This window comes from Staurois parvus, unplaced genomic scaffold (genome assembly GCF_062004578.1).
Source record: "Staurois parvus isolate SC_StPar_1 unplaced genomic scaffold, SC_StPar_1.0 ptg002188l, whole genome shotgun sequence".
In the NCBI taxonomy this organism is placed as follows: Eukaryota; Metazoa; Chordata; class Amphibia; order Anura; family Ranidae; genus Staurois; species Staurois parvus.
The window spans coordinates 104,840-124,501 of NW_028319984.1; the positions used below are offsets into that span (position 1 = coordinate 104,840).

General features: G+C 45.4%; 1 protein-coding gene across 1 annotated transcript in view; it reads left to right on the forward strand.

Moving 5' to 3' along the window:
- The window catches only part of LOC149431654 (protein lifeguard 3-like), a 111,618-nt gene extending 95,123 nt beyond the window's left edge, over positions 1-16,495 (forward strand). The window contains exon 12 of the mRNA XM_089665427.1: positions 8,168-16,495. Within this exon, the coding sequence (XP_089521553.1) occupies positions 8,168-8,314 (147 nt within the window). The 3' untranslated portion in view covers positions 8,315-16,495. The remainder of the gene's footprint in view (positions 1-8,167) is intronic.
- The last annotated feature ends 3,167 nt before the right edge of the window (positions 16,496-19,662 follow it).

Genomic DNA, 19,662 nt, shown 5'->3' on the forward strand with positions numbered 1-19,662 from the left:
GTTTATTTTTTATTAAGAAGGCAGCAGTGGTTTTAGTTGTGTAGTCGAAATATTTAGTTGAGTGATTTTTCACAGATTATATGTACCGTATTTGCCGGCGTATAAGACGACTTTTTACCCCTTGAAAATCTTCTCAAAAGTCGGGGGTTGTCTTATACGCCGGTATACGGCATACTGACACTTTTTAGGGGGGCGGCACGGTGCCGCCGCCGCCCCCCCCCCCCTTCCAACGGAAGGGACACTAAGTACAGGGGTGGGCAGGGGCTGTTTCTTACCTGGTTCCGGTCCCACGACAATCCGGTCCAGGAAGCGCGGCTGCTCCTTCAGTTCGGCAACTGGATGTTCACGCGGCTGCTCGGCTCCGCCTCCTCACCGGTGATTGGCCACCAGAACTGTAGCTCAGGAAAGGCACACAGGCGGCCAATCACCGGCAAGGGGGCGGAGCCAAGCGGCCCCGCGAAAATCGAGTGCAGGACCAGCAGGTAAGTGGTCAGTGTAGAGGTGCTGCTGCAACCACATATGCTGGCTGCAGCAGCACCATACGAGAACAGGGTCAGCAAGTGTCAGTGGGAGGAATAGTGCCCCATCATTGGTGTCACTGATACCAATGATGGAGCACTATTCCCCCCACTGACACCAATGATGGGGCACTATTCCACCCCCACTGACACCAATGATGGGGCACTATTCCACCCCCACTGACACCAATGATGGGGCACTATTCCACCCCCACTGACACCAATGATGGGGCACTATTCCACCCCCCACTGACACCAATGATGGGGCACTATTCCACCCCCACTGACACCAATGATGGGGCACTATTCCACCCCCCACTGACACCAATGATAGGGCACTATTCCATTCCCCACTGACACCAATGTTAGGACACTATTCCTCCCACTGACACCAATGATGGGACACTATTCCCCCCACTGATACTAATGATGGGGTACTATTCCTCCCACTGACACCAATGATGGGGCACTATTCCTCCCACTGATACCAATGATGGGGCACTATTCCTCCCACTGATACTAATGATGGGGCACTATTCCTCCCACTGATACCAATGATGGGGCACTATTCCTGCCACTGATACCAATGATGGGGCACTATTCCCCCCACTGATACTAATGATGGGGCACTATTCCTGCCACTGATACCAATGATGGGGCACTATTCCCCCCACTGATACTAATGATGGGACACTATTCCCCCCACTGATACTAATGATGGGACACTATTCCCCCCACTGATACTAATGATGGGACACTATTCCCCCCACTGATACTAATGATGGGACACTATTCCTCCTACTGATACCAATGATGGGGCACTATTCCTGCCACTGATACCAATGATGAGACACTATTCCTCCCACTGATACTAATGATGGGGCACTATTCCTGCCACTGATACCAATGATGGGGTACTATTCCTCCCACTGATACCAATGATGGGGCACTATTCCTCCCACTGATACCAATGATGGGGCACTATTCCCCCCACTGACACCAATGATGGGGCACTATTCCTGCCACTGACACCAATGATGCGGCACTATTCCTCCCAGTGGTGTGCATTGGAAGAGGGGTAGTCTTATACGGCGAGTATAGCCCAAACACTACATTTTAGCAGGAAAAGTAGGGGGTCGTCTTATACGCCCAGTCGTCTTATACGCCGGCAAATACGGTAATAGCTTTAGCATGAAGGCATTTGCGCTCTATAAACTGTACAGTATTACTAGTTGCTAGAGGTTACTGCACATCATTACCACTCACCTATTGGTTGCTAGAGGTTACTTCACATTATTACTGCTCACTGATTGGTTGCTAGAGGTTACTGCACATCATTTCTGCTCACTGATTGGTTGCTAAGTAGATGATTCTCCTTGCCAGAGTAAAAGTACAGCAAAATTTAACATGTGGCAGGAAAGATGGAGTTAATCAAGCCAGTCAGGATTATATTCAGTCTGACAACACTGGCATTATTCGTAGCAAGCAAAGTAGTGAGAGCCAGCTCCACTGTCAGTTATGGACACCACTGCTCCATGCTTGCCTTTCCCTGCAGCTGCAGGGAGAGATTGGTAGGATGTTGGGCCCCATAATGAGAGGGCCTGGGGCAGCTGCCCCTTTTGCCCCGCCTTAAAAACTGTCCTGTATATAAACTCTATACAGTGATGTGTAATAACAGTATAAGGAATAGGGGTAATGATAGGGTTGTACTTACTCTTATGTGGTTGGTGCCATTTAGTTCACATGTATAAAATACGTTCCTTTTTATCTATAATTCAGATTACACATACAGTATGATCATATATAGAATAAGTTATTACATTATAAAGAAGCATCATGAAAGTGGTACCTTCACTCACATGTAAGACATTAAATATTCCTAATCCTACCGCCTCCCTAATAAACATTTGGATTTTTTTATTTTATTTTTTCGATAGCTCCCAATTTGCCCCCATTTCCTTCTTCTGAAGTAGTGTCATCCTACCCCCTGCCCACAACCTTCTGGTATAGATGTCATGCATCTCCGGAGACTACACCCAGTCTCCCTGCACCCCTCTTATCTGGTGCATGCTCAGAAGGTGGCAGGCTGTGACTAATCAGGATGTCACAGCTGGCTCCGGAAACAAAGATGGCAGCATGGGACCAAAGACAGTACTAAAGACTTTGGGTTCTTGGAAGACTGCTCTGGACTCCTTGAGCTGAAAAGTGTTGGGTTTTTAAAGTCAGCACATACAATACTTATAGCTGCTGAATTTTACATTTTTAATAACAAGTGAGTTCCTTAATTTTTTTTTTCACTGTTCTGCTTCCCGTTGGACATGTAGTACTTTGTCTCATGTTGTTAGTTGCTTCCTAACCCTAGTTGGATCGGGCACCTCTTTCCTCCCCTGCTGTTGTCCAACGCAGCAAAGACGGAGCTGGCTTCTTTATAATGGCCACTTGTCTTGGCTCTGAGCACTCTCCCGAGACTAGTGGTGGCAAGAGGAATGCAGATGGAGAGGGGGCATCAGCTGATGCATTCCTCTTGCCACCACTAGCCTCAGGAAAGTGCCTGGAGCCAAGAGAGGTGGCCGTTATGAAGAAGCCTTCTTCTTCATAGCTATGCAGTTTGACAGCCATGGGGAGGGGAATGGGGTTGCTGCTCGGTCCAACCTCATGGCTCGGGTCAGGAAGCACCTAGCATCGTGGGACAAAGGGCACCTCTTTCCTCCCCTGCTGTTGTCCAACGCAACAAAGTCGGAGCTGGCTTCTTTATAATGGCCACTTGTCTTGGCTCTGAGCACTCTCCTGAGACTAGTGGTGGCAAGAGGAATGCAGAGGGAGAGTGGGCATCAGCTGATGCATTCCTCTTGCCACCACTAGCCTCAGGAAAGTGCCTGGAGCCAAGACAAGTGGCCGTTATGAAGAAGCCATCTCCTTCATAGCTATGTAGTTCGACAGCCATGGGGAGGGGAATGGGGTTGCTGCTCGGTCCGACCTCATGAGTCGGGTCAGGAAGCACCTAGCATCGTGGCACAAAGGACTACATGAACATTGTGCAATGGGGGATACAACAGTGAAAAATATTTAATGATCGTTCTTCTTTAAGGGCACTCTGTAGTCTCAATATTCACTCAATCTTTTATTTTATTTATATATGACCCCCTTCTGCCTATCATTCGATGAGTGATCTGTAACCAGTGCACTGACAGAACCTTCATAGTCACATATTCTGTGGTCACACAGTTCTTCCTTCCACTTTCAAAATGAACAAAATTAAATCCAAAAAGATGAAATAATTATTTTACAACATTTTTTTATTGATTTGAAAAAAGAGAGTAAAAATACAAACTAGTCTGGTTAGAATAAGGTAACCAGTTCCAAAATAACAAGTACTGGAAACCGTGTTAACCTCTTCCCACCTTTAACAGGGTCTTTACACCCAGGGGACAGGAAGAACCGGCTGATCATGTGACCTCTGTGACTGGCTGTCAGAGTGATCCCATAATTGGGAGCTGGTCTGTTCAGCTCCTGATCATCGATAGAGACCAACAGCAGTCTTTGACAGCTCGGCCACTGTTCTGGGAGCATAGAGTTGGCACTCTCAGCACAGAAAACGCTTCTGCTTATGGATGCATGTTTGCGGTGTGTGGGCCCCTCCTTTGCTCTCGCACATACGCATTACATGGGCAGCAAGAAGTTAACATTTAATTTAGGTCTCATTCACACCATGGCTCAGAGATGTCAGTTTTTCTGCATACGTTCTGCAATGACACAACAAAATCAGTTGTTCTCTATGTGCCTTGTTCACACCACAACACTAGTGTCAGATTTTTTTCTGCGCAGGAATGTGCAACACATAATAGTCAATGAAGCATGCATGAAAACTGATGTCTCTGCAAGTGAAATCTGCACATCAGTTTCCATCAGTTTTTCTGCACGTTTGGTGTGAACAAGGCCTTAGGCTCCAGGTACACAGGACACTTCTGAACAATGGAAACTGACTGCTGGAAAACGTAGGTTAAAAAAAAGTCTGCTTAGCCTGTTTGCATATTGCATTTATCAGCGTTTGCGTTTAGAAGCATTTTTTAAAGATAACCCCAGGAGACCTTCCAGAATGCACTGAAAAACAGTAAAAAATTAACTATTTCAGACATTTTGAGAGAAATAGAGAGAGCAGAAGCAGAGAGAGCAGTATGTGTTGAGATTAGCTGTCTTTTTTTTGTGGTGTTTGGGTGTGTTCCAGCTCATTTCTGTGCAGGTATTATTGCAGCAGCGTCTAACCTCAAAGTATGGTGTACCGGGTCCATTTGAGTACCGGGAAAACGCTTTGCATGCATTTTTCATGATGAAAAAAGGCTCTGTGCAGCATCTGGAAATGGAAGAGTTAAAAAAAAATTTCCAAACGCTTATAAACGCGGTTAGCCACGTTTACAAGCATTTGGTGTTTGAAACACTGATAAAATGTACTCCTTAACGCAAGTTTGGTGCGTTCAAAAAAACGACTGTAACCTCAACTGCCTGTTAACGACTATGTGTACATGGACACATAGGAAATCATTAGGGAGATTAAAGGGGCTGCTGAAAAAAACGCAGAAAAGCTCCTGAACGTCAGTTTATCAGCTGCAGTGTACATGGAGCCTTAGAGTTGAACTTGGTGATAAAGTACAGAGTATCTAGTGGTGTCACCTAGGTTTGGGAAACGGCGTGTTATAGATTGGTAACTCTAAAGTGGAACTCCAGACATTTCATTTAGAACATGGGAGGGTTAGACCAGCCTTTCTCAACCAGGGTGCCTTGAGGTTTCTTCAGGGGTGCCTTGAGGTTTCTTCAGGGTTGCCTTGGCAAAATGTCTAAAAATTGCCCAAAATCTATATACAAGCCAATGGGTGGAACAAGCCTGCCTGTTAGTTACACAAAGCACCAGGTTTTCCTTGAGCATCATTGCAACCTTTTAGCCACCGGCGTCCTGACAACCAATGACATTATCAGTTGAGTTTTTTTATTGCTGTTGGTGTCCCTATGACAGGAAGTGAGGGGAAAATATTCCCAACAGGTACACAGACAGCAAAAAAACCTTGAAAGGGTCGGCTGCCTGCACAGAGGGAGAAGGGAAACATTGGAATACTAGTCAGTACCAGTGTGCAAAAGTGTATTTGCTTTGGAAGAGTAAATCACCTGTAATGTTGGGTGTCCTACATGTGTGGATGTTGCAGCGTTCTATAAAACTATTAGAATAGTTTTTTTCACATTTTAGAATGGGGTGCCCTTTTAAAATTATAGACAGTCTTGAGGCACCCCATTTTGGAATGGGGTGCCTCAAGACTGTCCATAATGTTAAAGGGTGCTTCAGAACTGTCCATAATTTTAAAGGGTGCCTTGACTGAAGAATGGTTGAGAAAAACTGGGTTAGACCCTTTCAAGGTTTTTTGCTATCTGTGTACCTGTTGGGAATATTTTCCCCTCACTTCCTGTCACAGGGACACCAACAGCAATAAAAAAAAAATCAAAGGGGATAAAAACAGAGATAAAGAGTCAGTGGTATTGAGGTAGGCTAACGCGTTTCGGGAAACTTACTCCCTTCAGGCTCTGAAGAAGGGAGCACGTCTCCCGAAACGCGTTAGCCTACCTCAATAAGGGTCTAACGTTACTTTGGACCAACACCACTGACTCTTTATCTCTGTTTTACCCCCTTTGTTTTGTGAGCACTTCTATGCTTTTAAATAAACTCGTGTTTCACCACAGTAATGCACAAAGAGAGTGCGCCCTGGTTTTGCTTTTCTTTACCAGTACCAAGATTTCCCGATCTTCTAAGGGCTGTATCTCAATGAATGACAGTTACAGTTATCCTAGTCTGCATGAAGATTTGAGCGCTGGTTTAGTTTTTTGGATATTATTATATTTTTGTATCTTTCTTGTCTATACTGTATTTAATATTGTTGTTTGGCTTTGCCTGTTAATATTTGAGAATCCGCATTTTGAAGGCAAAGATGTACCGATGTTTACCAAAAGCTTCACCCCAGGAGAGCAGCTAAATGCACAACTGATAGACATAAAGAGGAACATTTTACCTGCCAAAGAATTGTAAATATATTACTCGGGTTTGTGATCCAAACATCCTAGCTAGATTAAAGCAGAACTCCATGTACATTTTTTATTTTCCCATGCAGTGGGTCTGTGCCGACACTGCATGGGAAAACTACTCATTTGGTCCAGGGGTTTAGGGAAGAGCTATACTTCCCCTATCCTCCGATCCACCGGAAAACCGTGCTCCCCCACGTCCATAAGTGGACTGTTCCTGCTGTCCTCATGCTTGGAGTTGGTCTGTGGGCGTGATGACATCAGGAACAGTCCATTCACAAGACTACTAGCATGCAGAGGGGCAGAAGTAAGGGGGTCGGCTCCTGAGTTCACACAGGAGCAGTGGGGATACTACATGCGATTTGGACAGGAGTCCGCACATTTTGTATTGATGTAAATTGCACCGCAAAGTAACGGTACTCGGTATCGGCGAGTACTTGACCGAAAGTATCGGTACTCATACTTACTAATCAAAAAATGGTACCGGTGCATCCCTAATATTTATTGTCCCTATTGACAATTTATCATGATGTAGGTAGTCCCATATGACTTACCATGACGTTACTTGTTCGCAGGGCTTTTTCTGAAGAGAATAGGTTCATGTACTCCCCCTTTCTGTGACACCCCTTGTCTCCCCCCCCCCCCCCCCCCACCCACCTTCAAGCACTATCCCTTGGTTCCACCCTCTACCCACCTCCCAGTACCATTCCTTTTACAGATAGGCAGCACAGTGGCTAAATGGTTAGCACTTTCCGCCTGGCAGTACTCGGGTCGTCGGTTCGAATCCTAACTACGGCACCACCCGCCTGGAGTTTGCATGTTCTCCCTGTGCCTGCTTGGGTTTCCTCCGGGTACTCCGGTTTCCTCACACACTCTAAAGACATGCTAGTAGGTGAATTGGCTCCTGTCTAAATTGGCCCTAGTATGTGTATGTATGAATGTGAGTTAGAGACCTTAGATTGTACGCTCCTCGGGGGCGGGGACTGATGGGAATGTACAACATATATGTAAAGTGCTGCGTACATTAACGGCGCTATATAAGTACCTGAAATAAATAAATAAATAAATAAAAATACAGACCCAAGTATGGATTTGGTTAATAACAAAAAAAGTCGTAAAAAAAGATCCTACGCAGCCAGCAACAATAGATCTCTTCAGCAGCAATAGATCCCCCCAACAACACACCCACACATCAACAATAGACCCCTTGCAACAAAATAACCCCCCCAACAACAATAGACCCCTGCTAGCAGCAATACAGTAGATCCCTCAACAGTTGATCCCTACCAATGACAATTTATCCCCCATCAACATAAGACACCACCCAGCAACAATAGATCCCCCAGCAGCCAGCTTCAGTAGACCTTCCAGCACCCTACTGGAGGTGAGGTGCGGGAACTGTGTTCCCATGCATTCCTGCTGAAATAAAAGCCCATCTATGCCTGTTGTCAGTGTTCTTGTGCGGGGTCACTCTATAGACAGGTACTCTTTACAGCCAGATACTCGTGGCAATAAAGAAATGAAGGGCTTGAGGGCCCTGTGGATGATCCACAACATTAATCTAACCACTCTCCTTATTTCCATACCAGTTCCTTGCATTCGACACTCAGCTGGTGATCGGAAACCGCAAACACTCCATCAGCCCCGAGGAATACGTCTACGGCGCCATGAAGATTTACACCGACATCGTTTACATTTTCATCAATTTGCTGCAGCTCGTCGGTAGTCGAACCTAGGACAACTCAAGTCTGAGCGAGAGTGCGGCCATTTTGTTCCTGAAAGGAAGTCCTACTTTTCCCTTTTTTTTCAAGTGACTCCAAGTTTCCCCTTTTGATGAGCCCATAAACATGAGACGGAGGACTGAAGATGATTTGGGGGGAATGTTACATTTAAATAGTATTTTCATTTAGTCGCCATTATCTTTGTTTAGATGTTGCTTTTAAATGTATTATATTCACCAAAGAAGAAAAATTTGGTATCCTATAGAACAGTGGTTCTCAACCTTCCTAATGCCGTGACCCTTTAATACAGTTCCTCCTGTTGTGGTGACCCCCAACCATAAAATTATTTACCCAGTAATTATAATTCATGAGTGTCGTTTTACCTCCAATACTGCTGCTTTCAACACAGTAGCTTCCCCGACACTTTCACATACTAGGTGCCTTTCCCTTCGCTGCATCATGCCCAGCTCCAGGAAATCTTGGAACTGAGCAGGGAAAGCTCCTATTTGCATTAAGGGAGCTTATACTATAGATTTACACTTTTGTTCCCTAGCTAACTAGTACTCCTTTATGACTTCCCAAGTGAGGCCGACGAGGGGCCACACACAGGAGCAAAAATGCAAAATTGTTCACATGTACGTTGCACTTCGTAGTTTGGAGGTATCATATAAAGTTTTTGTTGTTATTTGTTATCATGGGCTGTGCTTTTATGCCCGTTTTACATTCAGATAGTGTTTTCTGGAGTTTTTTCTCCTACTTTTTTGTTTTTCCTATCTTTGTAGTGAAATGTTTCCTATGATAAAACTGAAATTTTGTAAATGTCTGCTTGTGTATTGGCCAGTGGTGCTCCACAGACCTACATTGATAGATGCTGTGATCTTCCTTGTATCAGAGATGGATATTTCTTGTCTGTGGAAAAGAGCAAAATTGTATGTGCCTTACATTATATAGTAATCTGCTTTTGTATAGAATCCGGGGAGCCCTCTTACACACACAAAGCAAGCCGCCATTTTGTAGGTTGACCAGAGCTGAGACTGTTGGGTTCACTGGAAAACGGTGATAACCCTGAGCCTTACAGATCGGGGTGAAGTCCTTGTGGCACAGACAAGCCCTCTGCTAATACATCTGCAGGTATGACCTGGTTGTCCAATCTTGAAGTGTAGGAAGTCCTTGGTAAGTCATCCATCAATCTCCATATTGTCATAACAGTGAAACAACTGAGAGGTGCAGATGTTCGCAAGCATGGGGACTTTGTATGTGGGAAGACCCCTGCACCGTGCAGGCTTTGTTAGGTCAGACTCTAGGTCCGTGGTCTTCAAACTGTGGTCTGCAGGAAGGATGAGGCCTTTTGCATTTAATGGCTACTTGGGGAACAATTCTTCTATCAACAATTACTTGACACAATTCCTCCTACTGACTTCCGTGATGGGGCATAAAACCTCCAACTGACACCATTGATGGGGCATAATTCCTCCAACTGACACCATTGATGGGGCATAATTCCTCCAACTGACACCATTGATGGGGCATAATTCCTCCAACTGGTAACCATTGATGGGGCATAATTCCTCCAATGGACACCATTGATGGGGCATAATTCCTCCAACTGACACTATTGATGGGGCATAATTCCTTCAACTGATACCATTGATCATTGATGGGGCATAATCCCTCCAACTGACACCATTGATGAGGCATAATTCCTCCAATGGACACCATTGATGGGGCATAATTCCTCCAACTGACACTATTGATGGGGCATAATTCCTTCAACTGATATCATTGATGGGGCATAATCCCTCCAACTGACACCATTGATGAGGCATAATTCCTCCAATTGACACCATTGATGGGGCATAATCCCTCCAACTGAAACCACTGATGGGGCATAATTCCTCCAACTGACACCATTGATGGGGCATAATCCCTCCAACTGACGCCATTGATGGGGCATAATCCCTCCAACTGACGCCATTGATGGGGCATAATCCCTCCAACTGACGCCATTGCTGGGGCATAATTCCTCCAACTGACGCCACTGATGGGGCATAATTCCTCCAACTGACACCACTGATGGAGCATTTCTCCCATTGACACCTTGTATTTGAATTGGGATGGTGACAATGTAAGTTCTGATTCCAATGGGGCACAGTTCCTCCCATTGCTGACACCTATGATATTGCACAATTCTATCCACTCACACCAACAATGGGGTACTATTCCTTCTCTAAAACCGACAATGGGGCATTTATTCCTCCCTTTACTGATCACAGGCAGCAGGGAATGTGCTCCCTCTGACACCAGGGCATTTTCTATTTTCTATATTCTATTCATTTGATAGTGAACTAGACCTTTGTTTAGGATTTCTGAAGACTCCTGCTCTAGGTGGATCAGCAGATTGCCTATCCAGGATTTGCTCTTATCTAAGCCCTCATAGGATGGAATTTGCATTCCAAGATAACCAATCAAATTCAGCCTTTTCATTCCACAAAAATTAACGCCCAACTCCAGACAAATCATATTTAGTTTCAGAGCAAAGAATTAGGCCATTGGCATCCTCATTTGAAATAATGCTTTCAATGTATAGCATCACTGATGGGCCGTTTCGAATGTCCTAGAAGGTGCTAACGTATTCCTATCTCTCCAGCAATTGGAAAATCTTACTACAAACAGTCCCGCTCCTTCAATCTCCCATTTAGAGCTACCTTTCTCAACTTTTCTACCCCAGAGGAACCTTTAAAATAATGTTCAGGTCTTGGAGAACCCCTTCTAAAATCGCTTCATTAAGGGTCAAATGGAAAATTGCAGCTCACATTGGTGGTTTGTAGGAAGAATGCTCCCCTTACAGCAGCAGTCACAAAGCCACTCTTTCAGACAGCTCAGAAGATCATTGGTGTCATGCTGCCAAGTGGCATTGGTCCTGGAGCTAAGCACCATCAGATGGTAGGTCAATCAGCCATATAATGGCACTTACATTGGAGGTCAGTGGTAAGAATGGCCCCCTTACAGATAGTTAAAAAGATCATTGGTGTCATACCCAGGGGCTGACTGACCATTTTTGGAAACTCAGGCACTGCCTAAGGGCCCGGGGTCAGTAGGGAGCCCCATGAGATGCCCCTGGTACCTTTTTCATAAGCTTTTTTTAGTTTGGGCAAGGACACAGGGGCCCCATGATCCCCTATTGCCCGGGGGCCCCATGAGTTGTCAGTCTGCCCCTGGTCATACCGCTCACTGCCAAATAGCACCAACAGATGGGAAGTCAACCAGCCACAGATCAAAGAAACCCTAGCTACCTTTGGAGGAACCCTAGAGTTTCATGGTTGAGAGTCGCTGATTTAGCACAATGGCCATGGGGCAAGAATCTTTGGCGGTTGAGGAAGTAACATAGGCAGACATCTCCCATACATCATTCTTGGGTGGTTGGAGGATATCTGCTTGTCTATGGTCATATGTCTATGACAACCTTGCTGTTGAATGATACCTTTTGCATTTGGCTGTTCAAATGTAAACTACAGTAAAAGGTCATCTCACCTGCTTTTCCTACAATGCCAACCCACCCAAATACGACCTACTGAGTCCAAGACAGGTCAACTGCATCCTCAGAATGGTCATCCACACTACATCACTGAAGTAAATGGGAATCAATAGACCTGCGTTGGATTTGTGTTTCAATTGTGGCCAGCTTGGACTGGATCATAATGAAGCTTTGTTCAGTCTACAAAATAGTTTCACTGGTTCTTGTAGGGGGCTCAGAATGTTTATATATATATATATATATATATATATATATATATGAAAAGGACCTATGAGTCTATCCTTCCTTATGCATAGCTGTGGTTTTATTTTTAATCATGAAAGTCCAGTTCTGTTGAGAAAGAAAATCTATGTATTAGGTACAGAATTTACCAGACTCTTACCCGCTTCTCATCTGTAGATACTGGGCTAGGCCACTCCAGAGGGCGTGCCGAAATCCTGTGAAAATAAGTGAACGGGTTCGGCCATGATGATCTATTGATGTGGAATGAAGAGCTGCACCCCTAACATCCCGCTAGACATGCAGCATTTTTTTGCAGCTAATCCACCAAAGATGAATTTCCTAATGTGCTAACCCCAAGGACGATGCTGGGGGTGAGTCAGCAGAAAAAAAAAAGGGTAAGGCTTTTGGGATTTCCTATCTGAGTACTGTTGCCATAGCTACAGGCAGGGGTGGACTGACCATTTGGAAACTCGGGCACTGCCTGAGGGCCCGGGGTCAGTAGGGGGCCCCATGAGATGCCCCTGGTACCTTTTTCATAGGCTTTTTTGAGTTTGGGCAAGGACACAGGGGCCCCATGATCCCCTATTGCCCGGGGGCCCCATGATTTTTCAGTCCGCCCCTGGCTACAGGATAGATTTTTAAAATTAAAGCCCAACTCTGGGAAAAGAAAAAAAAAGTTTGCTTTAAGGCTGCTCATGCAGTGCAAGGGTTAGGTCTAGGAGGGGATGGAAAAAGCTGTTTTACTCACCTGCTCCTTGCTCTCCCAACAGAGCTTCCCTGTGTTCTTGGGGTAGACTGTTCCTTGGTGTCCTCATGTCCAATGCAAGACTGTGGGCCCTGCATTGGTCTTGATGGCATCCCATCCCTGGCACAAAGGGTAGAAGAGGCTACAGGGACTGGTCTTGCAGCTCCGGGGATTGGTTCAGTAAAACTGCTTTTCCCAGTCCCCTGGACTTAAAAAAAAAAAAAAAGCATTGAACCCTTTCCACTGCAAAGGGAGTGTTTTTTCCCCCAGAGTTCAGCTTTAAGGCTAGGTTCACATCTGTGCGGGTGGTGCCGCTGCAGATCCACAAAACAATCCGTGCAGCCGACCACCCGCACAGAGGAATGCGGACCCGCAGGCGAGTGACATTAATTCTAATGGCACACCGCCCGCACTGGAAATTGCAATCGTACTGAGAACCTCTGTTCCCGTGCGGGTTGCGTTTTCAGAATAAGTGCAGGGACTTCTTCTCTGTGTGTCCCGGGGCACGGGAGTCCATTCAAATGAATGGGCTCTCGTGCTCGCGCAAAAAACGGCCACATAGATGTGAACCAGGGGTAAGGCTAGGTTCACATCTGTACGGGTGGTGCCACTGCGGATCCGCACAAAAATCCGTGCAACCGCAGCACCCGCACAGAGGAATGCGGACCCGCGGGCGGGTGCCATTAATTCTAATGGCACGCTGCCCACACTAGAAAACGCAACCGTACTGGGAACCGAGGTTCCCGTGTGGGCTGCGGTTTCAGAAGTGCAGCGACTTCTTCCCGGCTTGTCCTGGATCACAGAGTCCATTCAAATGAATGGGCTCTCGTGCTTGCGCAAAATGCGACCCGCAGGAATGCGGATATGTGAACCTTGAGTAAATAAGAAGATAACTGGTTATTATATACATTGATTTTTTTTTTTTGTTAATTTGTAACAAAACTGGAGATTTCCTTTAAGTGCCATTTATGCTTAGAATTGTATCCTATACTGTGTACCTGTTGTAAATAGAAACAGTCTGTACTGGGATGTATGTTACATAGTAGGAGACACGTGGGGGTTTATTTACTAAAGCTGGAGAGTCCAAAATCAGACTCCCTTCTGCATAGAAACCAATCAGCTTCTAACCTCAGCTTGTTCAATGAAGCTTTGGCAATGAAACCTGGAAGCTGATTGGTTTCTATGCAGAAGGGAGTCTGATTTTGGACTCTCCAGCTTTAGTAAATAAACCCCGTGATGTCAGCGGCGTATTCTTCGACCATCACGATAGATGCGTTTACTCTGTGCATCGAGGAGAGCCCCATGTCTTTGTATTTATTTGTGGCTGTGTCTTGTTTACTGTGTCTGTGTCAGATGTATTGCACTTGGCTTATTTAATAGGGCAAAAGCGATGCGCCAAGCGCAGTGACCCCTAGCAATCAGCCGGCCAATGATATTCAGCTGCTTTGATACTGACAAAAGGTGAACGCTGATTGGCTGCTTTGGGTGACTGTTCTGTGCACGCCATCCTTTTATACTGAAATAAGACCAAGGGAGTTTTTCAAGTTGACAAAAGTTTAATTTAAAAAAATGCCTTTCCTTGCTATTTTTACATAGCTGTGTGAATAAAAACAAAAAAAAGGGGTTTATTATAAAAAAAAAAAAAAAAAAAATCATTGGATGAATGTGACGAGTGTTCACCCATCTCTGACAAATTCTGACCACATTTTGCGATTTCCTATTATCAGCTCCATCTAGTGGTCAGAATGTGAAACTTTCCCTGAATTAATGCAACCAGAAAATATAATGCATTATGGCAACTAGATGGCGATGATAAGAAATCACTGTATTGTGCACAATATGGTCAGAATTTGTCGAGGATGGGCGCATGCTTGTCACATAAGTCCACAAATTGTGTTTTCATGACCCCTAAGTGAATGTTAAGCTTTGTTTTGGATATAGTGAGGAAGGATTTGAAATGATGGGATCCAGGCCTGTAAAGAGTTTTCCTCTCACTTACCTGTCCTGCTGACAAAGGTTTACCCAGACGGGAAGTGAGGGATGATCTGCACCAGGGAAGCAGAAATAAATACCTGCCAGCATACATGCCACATGTTCCAGATTTGACGGGACAGTCCCTCATTGTGGCCTTCCGTCCCACCAATGCTGTGACCTGGGATCACAGCATCAATCTTCTTTAACCACTTCCAGTCCGGACACTTTCACCCCCTTCCTGTCCAGGCCAATTTTCAGCTTTCAGCGCTTTCACACTTTGAGAATTTCGTGGTCGTGCAACACTGTACCCATATGAATTTTTTAGCATTTTTGAGACAGATAAAGCTTTATTTTGGTGGTATTTATTCAGCACTGGGATTTTTATTTTTTTGCTAAATAAATTAAAAAGTACAAACATTTTGAAAAAAGTGTTTTTCTTATAACATTTTGCAAATAAATAATCTTCATAAATCTTGGCCAAAATGTATTCAGCTATCTTTTTAGTAAAAAAAAAAACCCAAATTAGTTTATAACCAAAAATTATAATTTTTCAAAAACAGTTTTATATTTTTATTTTATTTTTTTTATATTATTTGTTTTTTGTTTTTTTTTTAGATACCATCACCTAAGCAGTACAGTGTCACCATAGTGACACTGTACTACTTGTGGGGGGTGATGAAGATTTTTTTTTTTTCTTGTTTTGCACTGATTTCTTTTACACCCATAAAGGCTGTAAGAGCAATCATATCTCCTCTCTGGCTGCATTCCTGCAGCCATTGAGAAATACTGTGTGAGCTGTGATTGGTCACAGTTTGCCACTTGGTACAAGGCTGTTGTGAATAGCCCTGTACCATGTGATCTCTGTGATCATTCACAGATTTCACACGTAGTAAGCAATGATGTCAGGGGCGACATCGTGATTACTACTATTCATGTGATCACTGATTGGCACAGAGGTCCCATACAGCGATCGGTGTTCCTCCGGACACAGCGGGCAGTGGATCGCGGTGCCGTGAGCTCCCAGGGCGCCGTACAGGCAGTGAATGCGGGGGTTGTTTATAAACGGCCACCCGCTTCGGCACTGCTCCCGTCCGGCCGTTTATGTACATGGGCTGGATGGGAAGTGCTTAAGTTACATGTGCATCAATTTACATAGCCTTTGCTGTGGGTGGGCAGCCCCTGCCTGTTTAGAGGCGGAGTCTGAGCAGGATAAACCCATGAATTGGGAGTGATTTGGGCACACCCATGTGGAAATTGGGTTGCAAATTGCTCAATGTGGGTGGGATCCAGGACCATAATATCAGAATGTATGCTGATGGGTTCTAGCCCTTCCCTACTCCACTGAAGAAAAGTTTCTTTATTTCTCCCTGTGCTATTGTTGGAGACTTCCCCTCACTTCCTGTCTTATAAAATATTGTCATTAGGACAGGAAGTGAAAATAAATCTGTCTAACAGAGCTCAAGAAAGCAGTAAAAACCTGGCAGAGGTTCTAACCTCCCTCACTGTCTCCAAACACGTTACGGCTGGACATACACGTTAAAGTTTTATCATCCTGGACTTTACATTTTCAGGAATAACGCGAAGAACGGCATTGTTTGTATTCATATCTTCCATCGATCAATCAAGTGAAAAGGGAAGATCAACCCCGCCAATACTAGAGTCCTGTTATATATGCACTTTTTTATTTCCTATACAGAGCAAATAAAGTTTATTTACTGCATTTGTGCGCCTGATTACTATAGTATGTTTAACCCCTTCATGCCCTTTAAGTCCAGGAGGTGACCTGGCTCATTTATCATTGGTTCTTACAGCAGTCACATGATTGTGAGAACAAGAAAAAAGCAACCGAATGCCTGTACTCCTGCGCTGGACAGTGGACTTAATAATGTCTATCTAGAGGTCTACAGTCCCTCACCAAGACCACCTTCAGGGGTTTTGGACCACATTGCATCCCTTGTGACGTGCTTTCTAGTTGATTTGATTTCTCTTGTGAATATTTTGCTTTTTATAAATAAATCTAATTTTTAAAGGTAATGCACTAGGCCCGTGCGCCCTCTTTTTGTCTCTTATATACAGTCACGTGATTGTGAGCCTGCCCCCCCCCCCCCAGCTCCTGATCAGAAGACAGTTTGGGAGCGCCCTTTGGCACATAAATGAGACAGTTGGGTGGTAAAGTAGTAAAGTCTACTATTTCTTCTGCTGTACACTACATTGCCAAAAGTATTGGTTGGCCTGCCTTTACACACACATGAACTTTAATGGCCCCCCAGTCTTAGTCCGTAGGGTTCAATATTGAGTTGGCCCCGCCCTTTCCACGCACATGACCTTTAGGGGTTTATTTACTAAAGCTGGAGAGTCCAAAATCAGACTCCGTTCTGCATAGAAACCAATCAGCTTCTAACCTCAGCTTGTTCAATGAAGCTTTGGCAATGAAACCTGGAAGCTGATTGGTTTCTATGCAGAAGAGAGTCTGATTTTGGACTCTCCAGCTTTAGTAAATAAACCCTTAATGGCCCCCCAGTCTTAGTCCGTAGGGTTCAATATTGAGTTGGCCCCGCCCTTTGCAGCTATAACAGCTTCAACTCTTCTGGGAAGGCCGTCCACAAGGTTTAGGAGGGTGTCTATGGGAAGGTTGGACCATTCTTCCAGAAGCACATTTGTCAGGTCAGGCACTGATGTCGGGGGAGGAGGCCTGGCTCACAGTCTCCGCTCTAATTCATCCCAAAGGTGTTCTATGGGGTTGAGGTCAGGACTCTGTGCAGCCAGTCAAGTTCCTCCACCCCAAACTGGCTCCTCCATGTCTTTATGGACCTTGCTTTGTGCACTGGTGCGCAGTCATGTTGGAACAGGAAGGGGCCATCCCCAAACTCTTCCCACAAAGCTGGTAGCATGAAATTGTCCAAAATGTCTTGGTATGCTGATGCCTTAAAAGTTCCCTTCACTGGAACTAGGGGGCCAAGCCCAACCCCTGAAAAACAACCCCACACCATAATTCCCCCTCCACCAAATTTTACACTTGGCACAATGCAGTCAAGCAAGTACCGTTCTCATGGCCACCGCCAAACCCAGACACGTCCATTGCACTGCTGACAGAGAAACGTGATTGGTCACTCCAGAGAACACGTCTCCTCTGTTCTAGAGTCCAGTGGCGGCGTGCTTTACACCACGGCATCCGACACTTTGCATTGCACTTGGTGATGGAAGGCTTGGATGCAGCTGCTCGGCCATGGAAACCCATTCCATGAAGCTCTCTACACACTGTTGTTGGGCTAATCTGAAGGCCGCACCAAGTTTGGAGGTCTTTAGCTATTGACTCTGCAGACAGTTTTGCGACTCGACTTCTGCGCACTGTGCGCTTCAGCATGCACTGACCCCGCCCTGTCATTTTACGTGACTTACCACTTGGTGGCTGAGTGGCTGTTGTTCCCAGTTGCCTCCACTTTGTTATAATCCCACTAACAGTTGAGCGTGGAATATTTAGTAGCCAGGAAATGTCACGGATGGACTTATTGCACAGGTGGCCACCTATCACGGGACCACGCTTGGAGTCACTGAGCTCCTCTAAAATTTTAGAGCCCATTCACACTTGTGTGACTTGTCATGCGACTTTGGGGTCCATCCCATGTTTCCCAATGGGCACCATTCATATATGTGCGACTTCAAAGTAGTTGCTGCACTACTTTGGTCCGACTCATGCGACTTGAGGTCCATAGACTTCAATGTAAACCCTCTATAGTCACATGACAGTCACACCTGAATGATATACATGCCACTTGTGTGTGACTTTGTACCAGGGGCGGACTGACCATTCGGGTACTTGGGCACTGCCCGAGGGCCCAGGGTCAGTAGGGGGCCCCATGAGATGTCCCCGGTACCTTTCATAGGCTTTTTTGGGTGTGGTTTGAGTGTGGGCGAGGACACAGGGGCCCCATAATCCCCTATTGCCCGGGGGCCCCATGAGTTATCAGTCCGCCCCTGCTTTGTACACCACAAACCATCACCCTTGGTCAAAGCCAAAGTTGCACTCCTCTAAAGTTGCGTCAAAGTCGCATTGTAAAGTTACAATGAAAGTCACAAAATTTTGAAGTCTCACAAGTGTGAATGGAGCCTAAAACAAGGAAATATAATCTACTTTCCTATCTCTTTGCTAATGGCAGCATAAAGATTTATTCTGTTCGTTCGAAAGAAAAGAGCGCTTTTATAAGACCCCCGGAGGCTCTCCGGCTATAATTAATGATGTGGCTAAAAATATTCCCAGCGCTGCGGGCCGCAGCGTGGAAGACATCTGAGCGATGCCAATAATGTGTGCAGAGAGGAGGATGTATATAATAAATCATCATAATGAGGATGGTGCAGGCCATGGCCCGTCCTGTATGTGTATTACTGTACAGAGGGGACGAGGCGGCCGATGACCGACAGATCTGAATACACAGGCGGCCCCCCCAACAAAAACATTTCACTGCAAAAGTCTGACACAATGTAGCAATTTTTTAAAATTAAATATCCATTAGATAGAAACAATATTCTGTGTTCAGTGGTGGATCTTCAAGCTAAACTCCAGACCAGGGGCGGACTGACAACTCATGGGGCCCCCGGGCAATAGGGGATCGTGGGGCCCCTGTGTCCTTGCCCAAACTCAAAAAAGCCTATGAAAAAGGTACCAGGGGCATCTCATGGGGCCCCCTACTGACCCTGGGCCCTCGGGCAGTGCCTGAATTTCCAAATGGTCAGTCCGCCCCTGCTCCAGACCAACAGAAATGCACATATGGGAGCTGTTTTCTCTGCCAAAAGATGTGTAATTCTGTCCACGCAGACCTGAGATTTACACAGCTCCGCCACAGAGCACAACCTATTTTTTTTTTCCTGCTGCAGTTCAGAAACACCTAC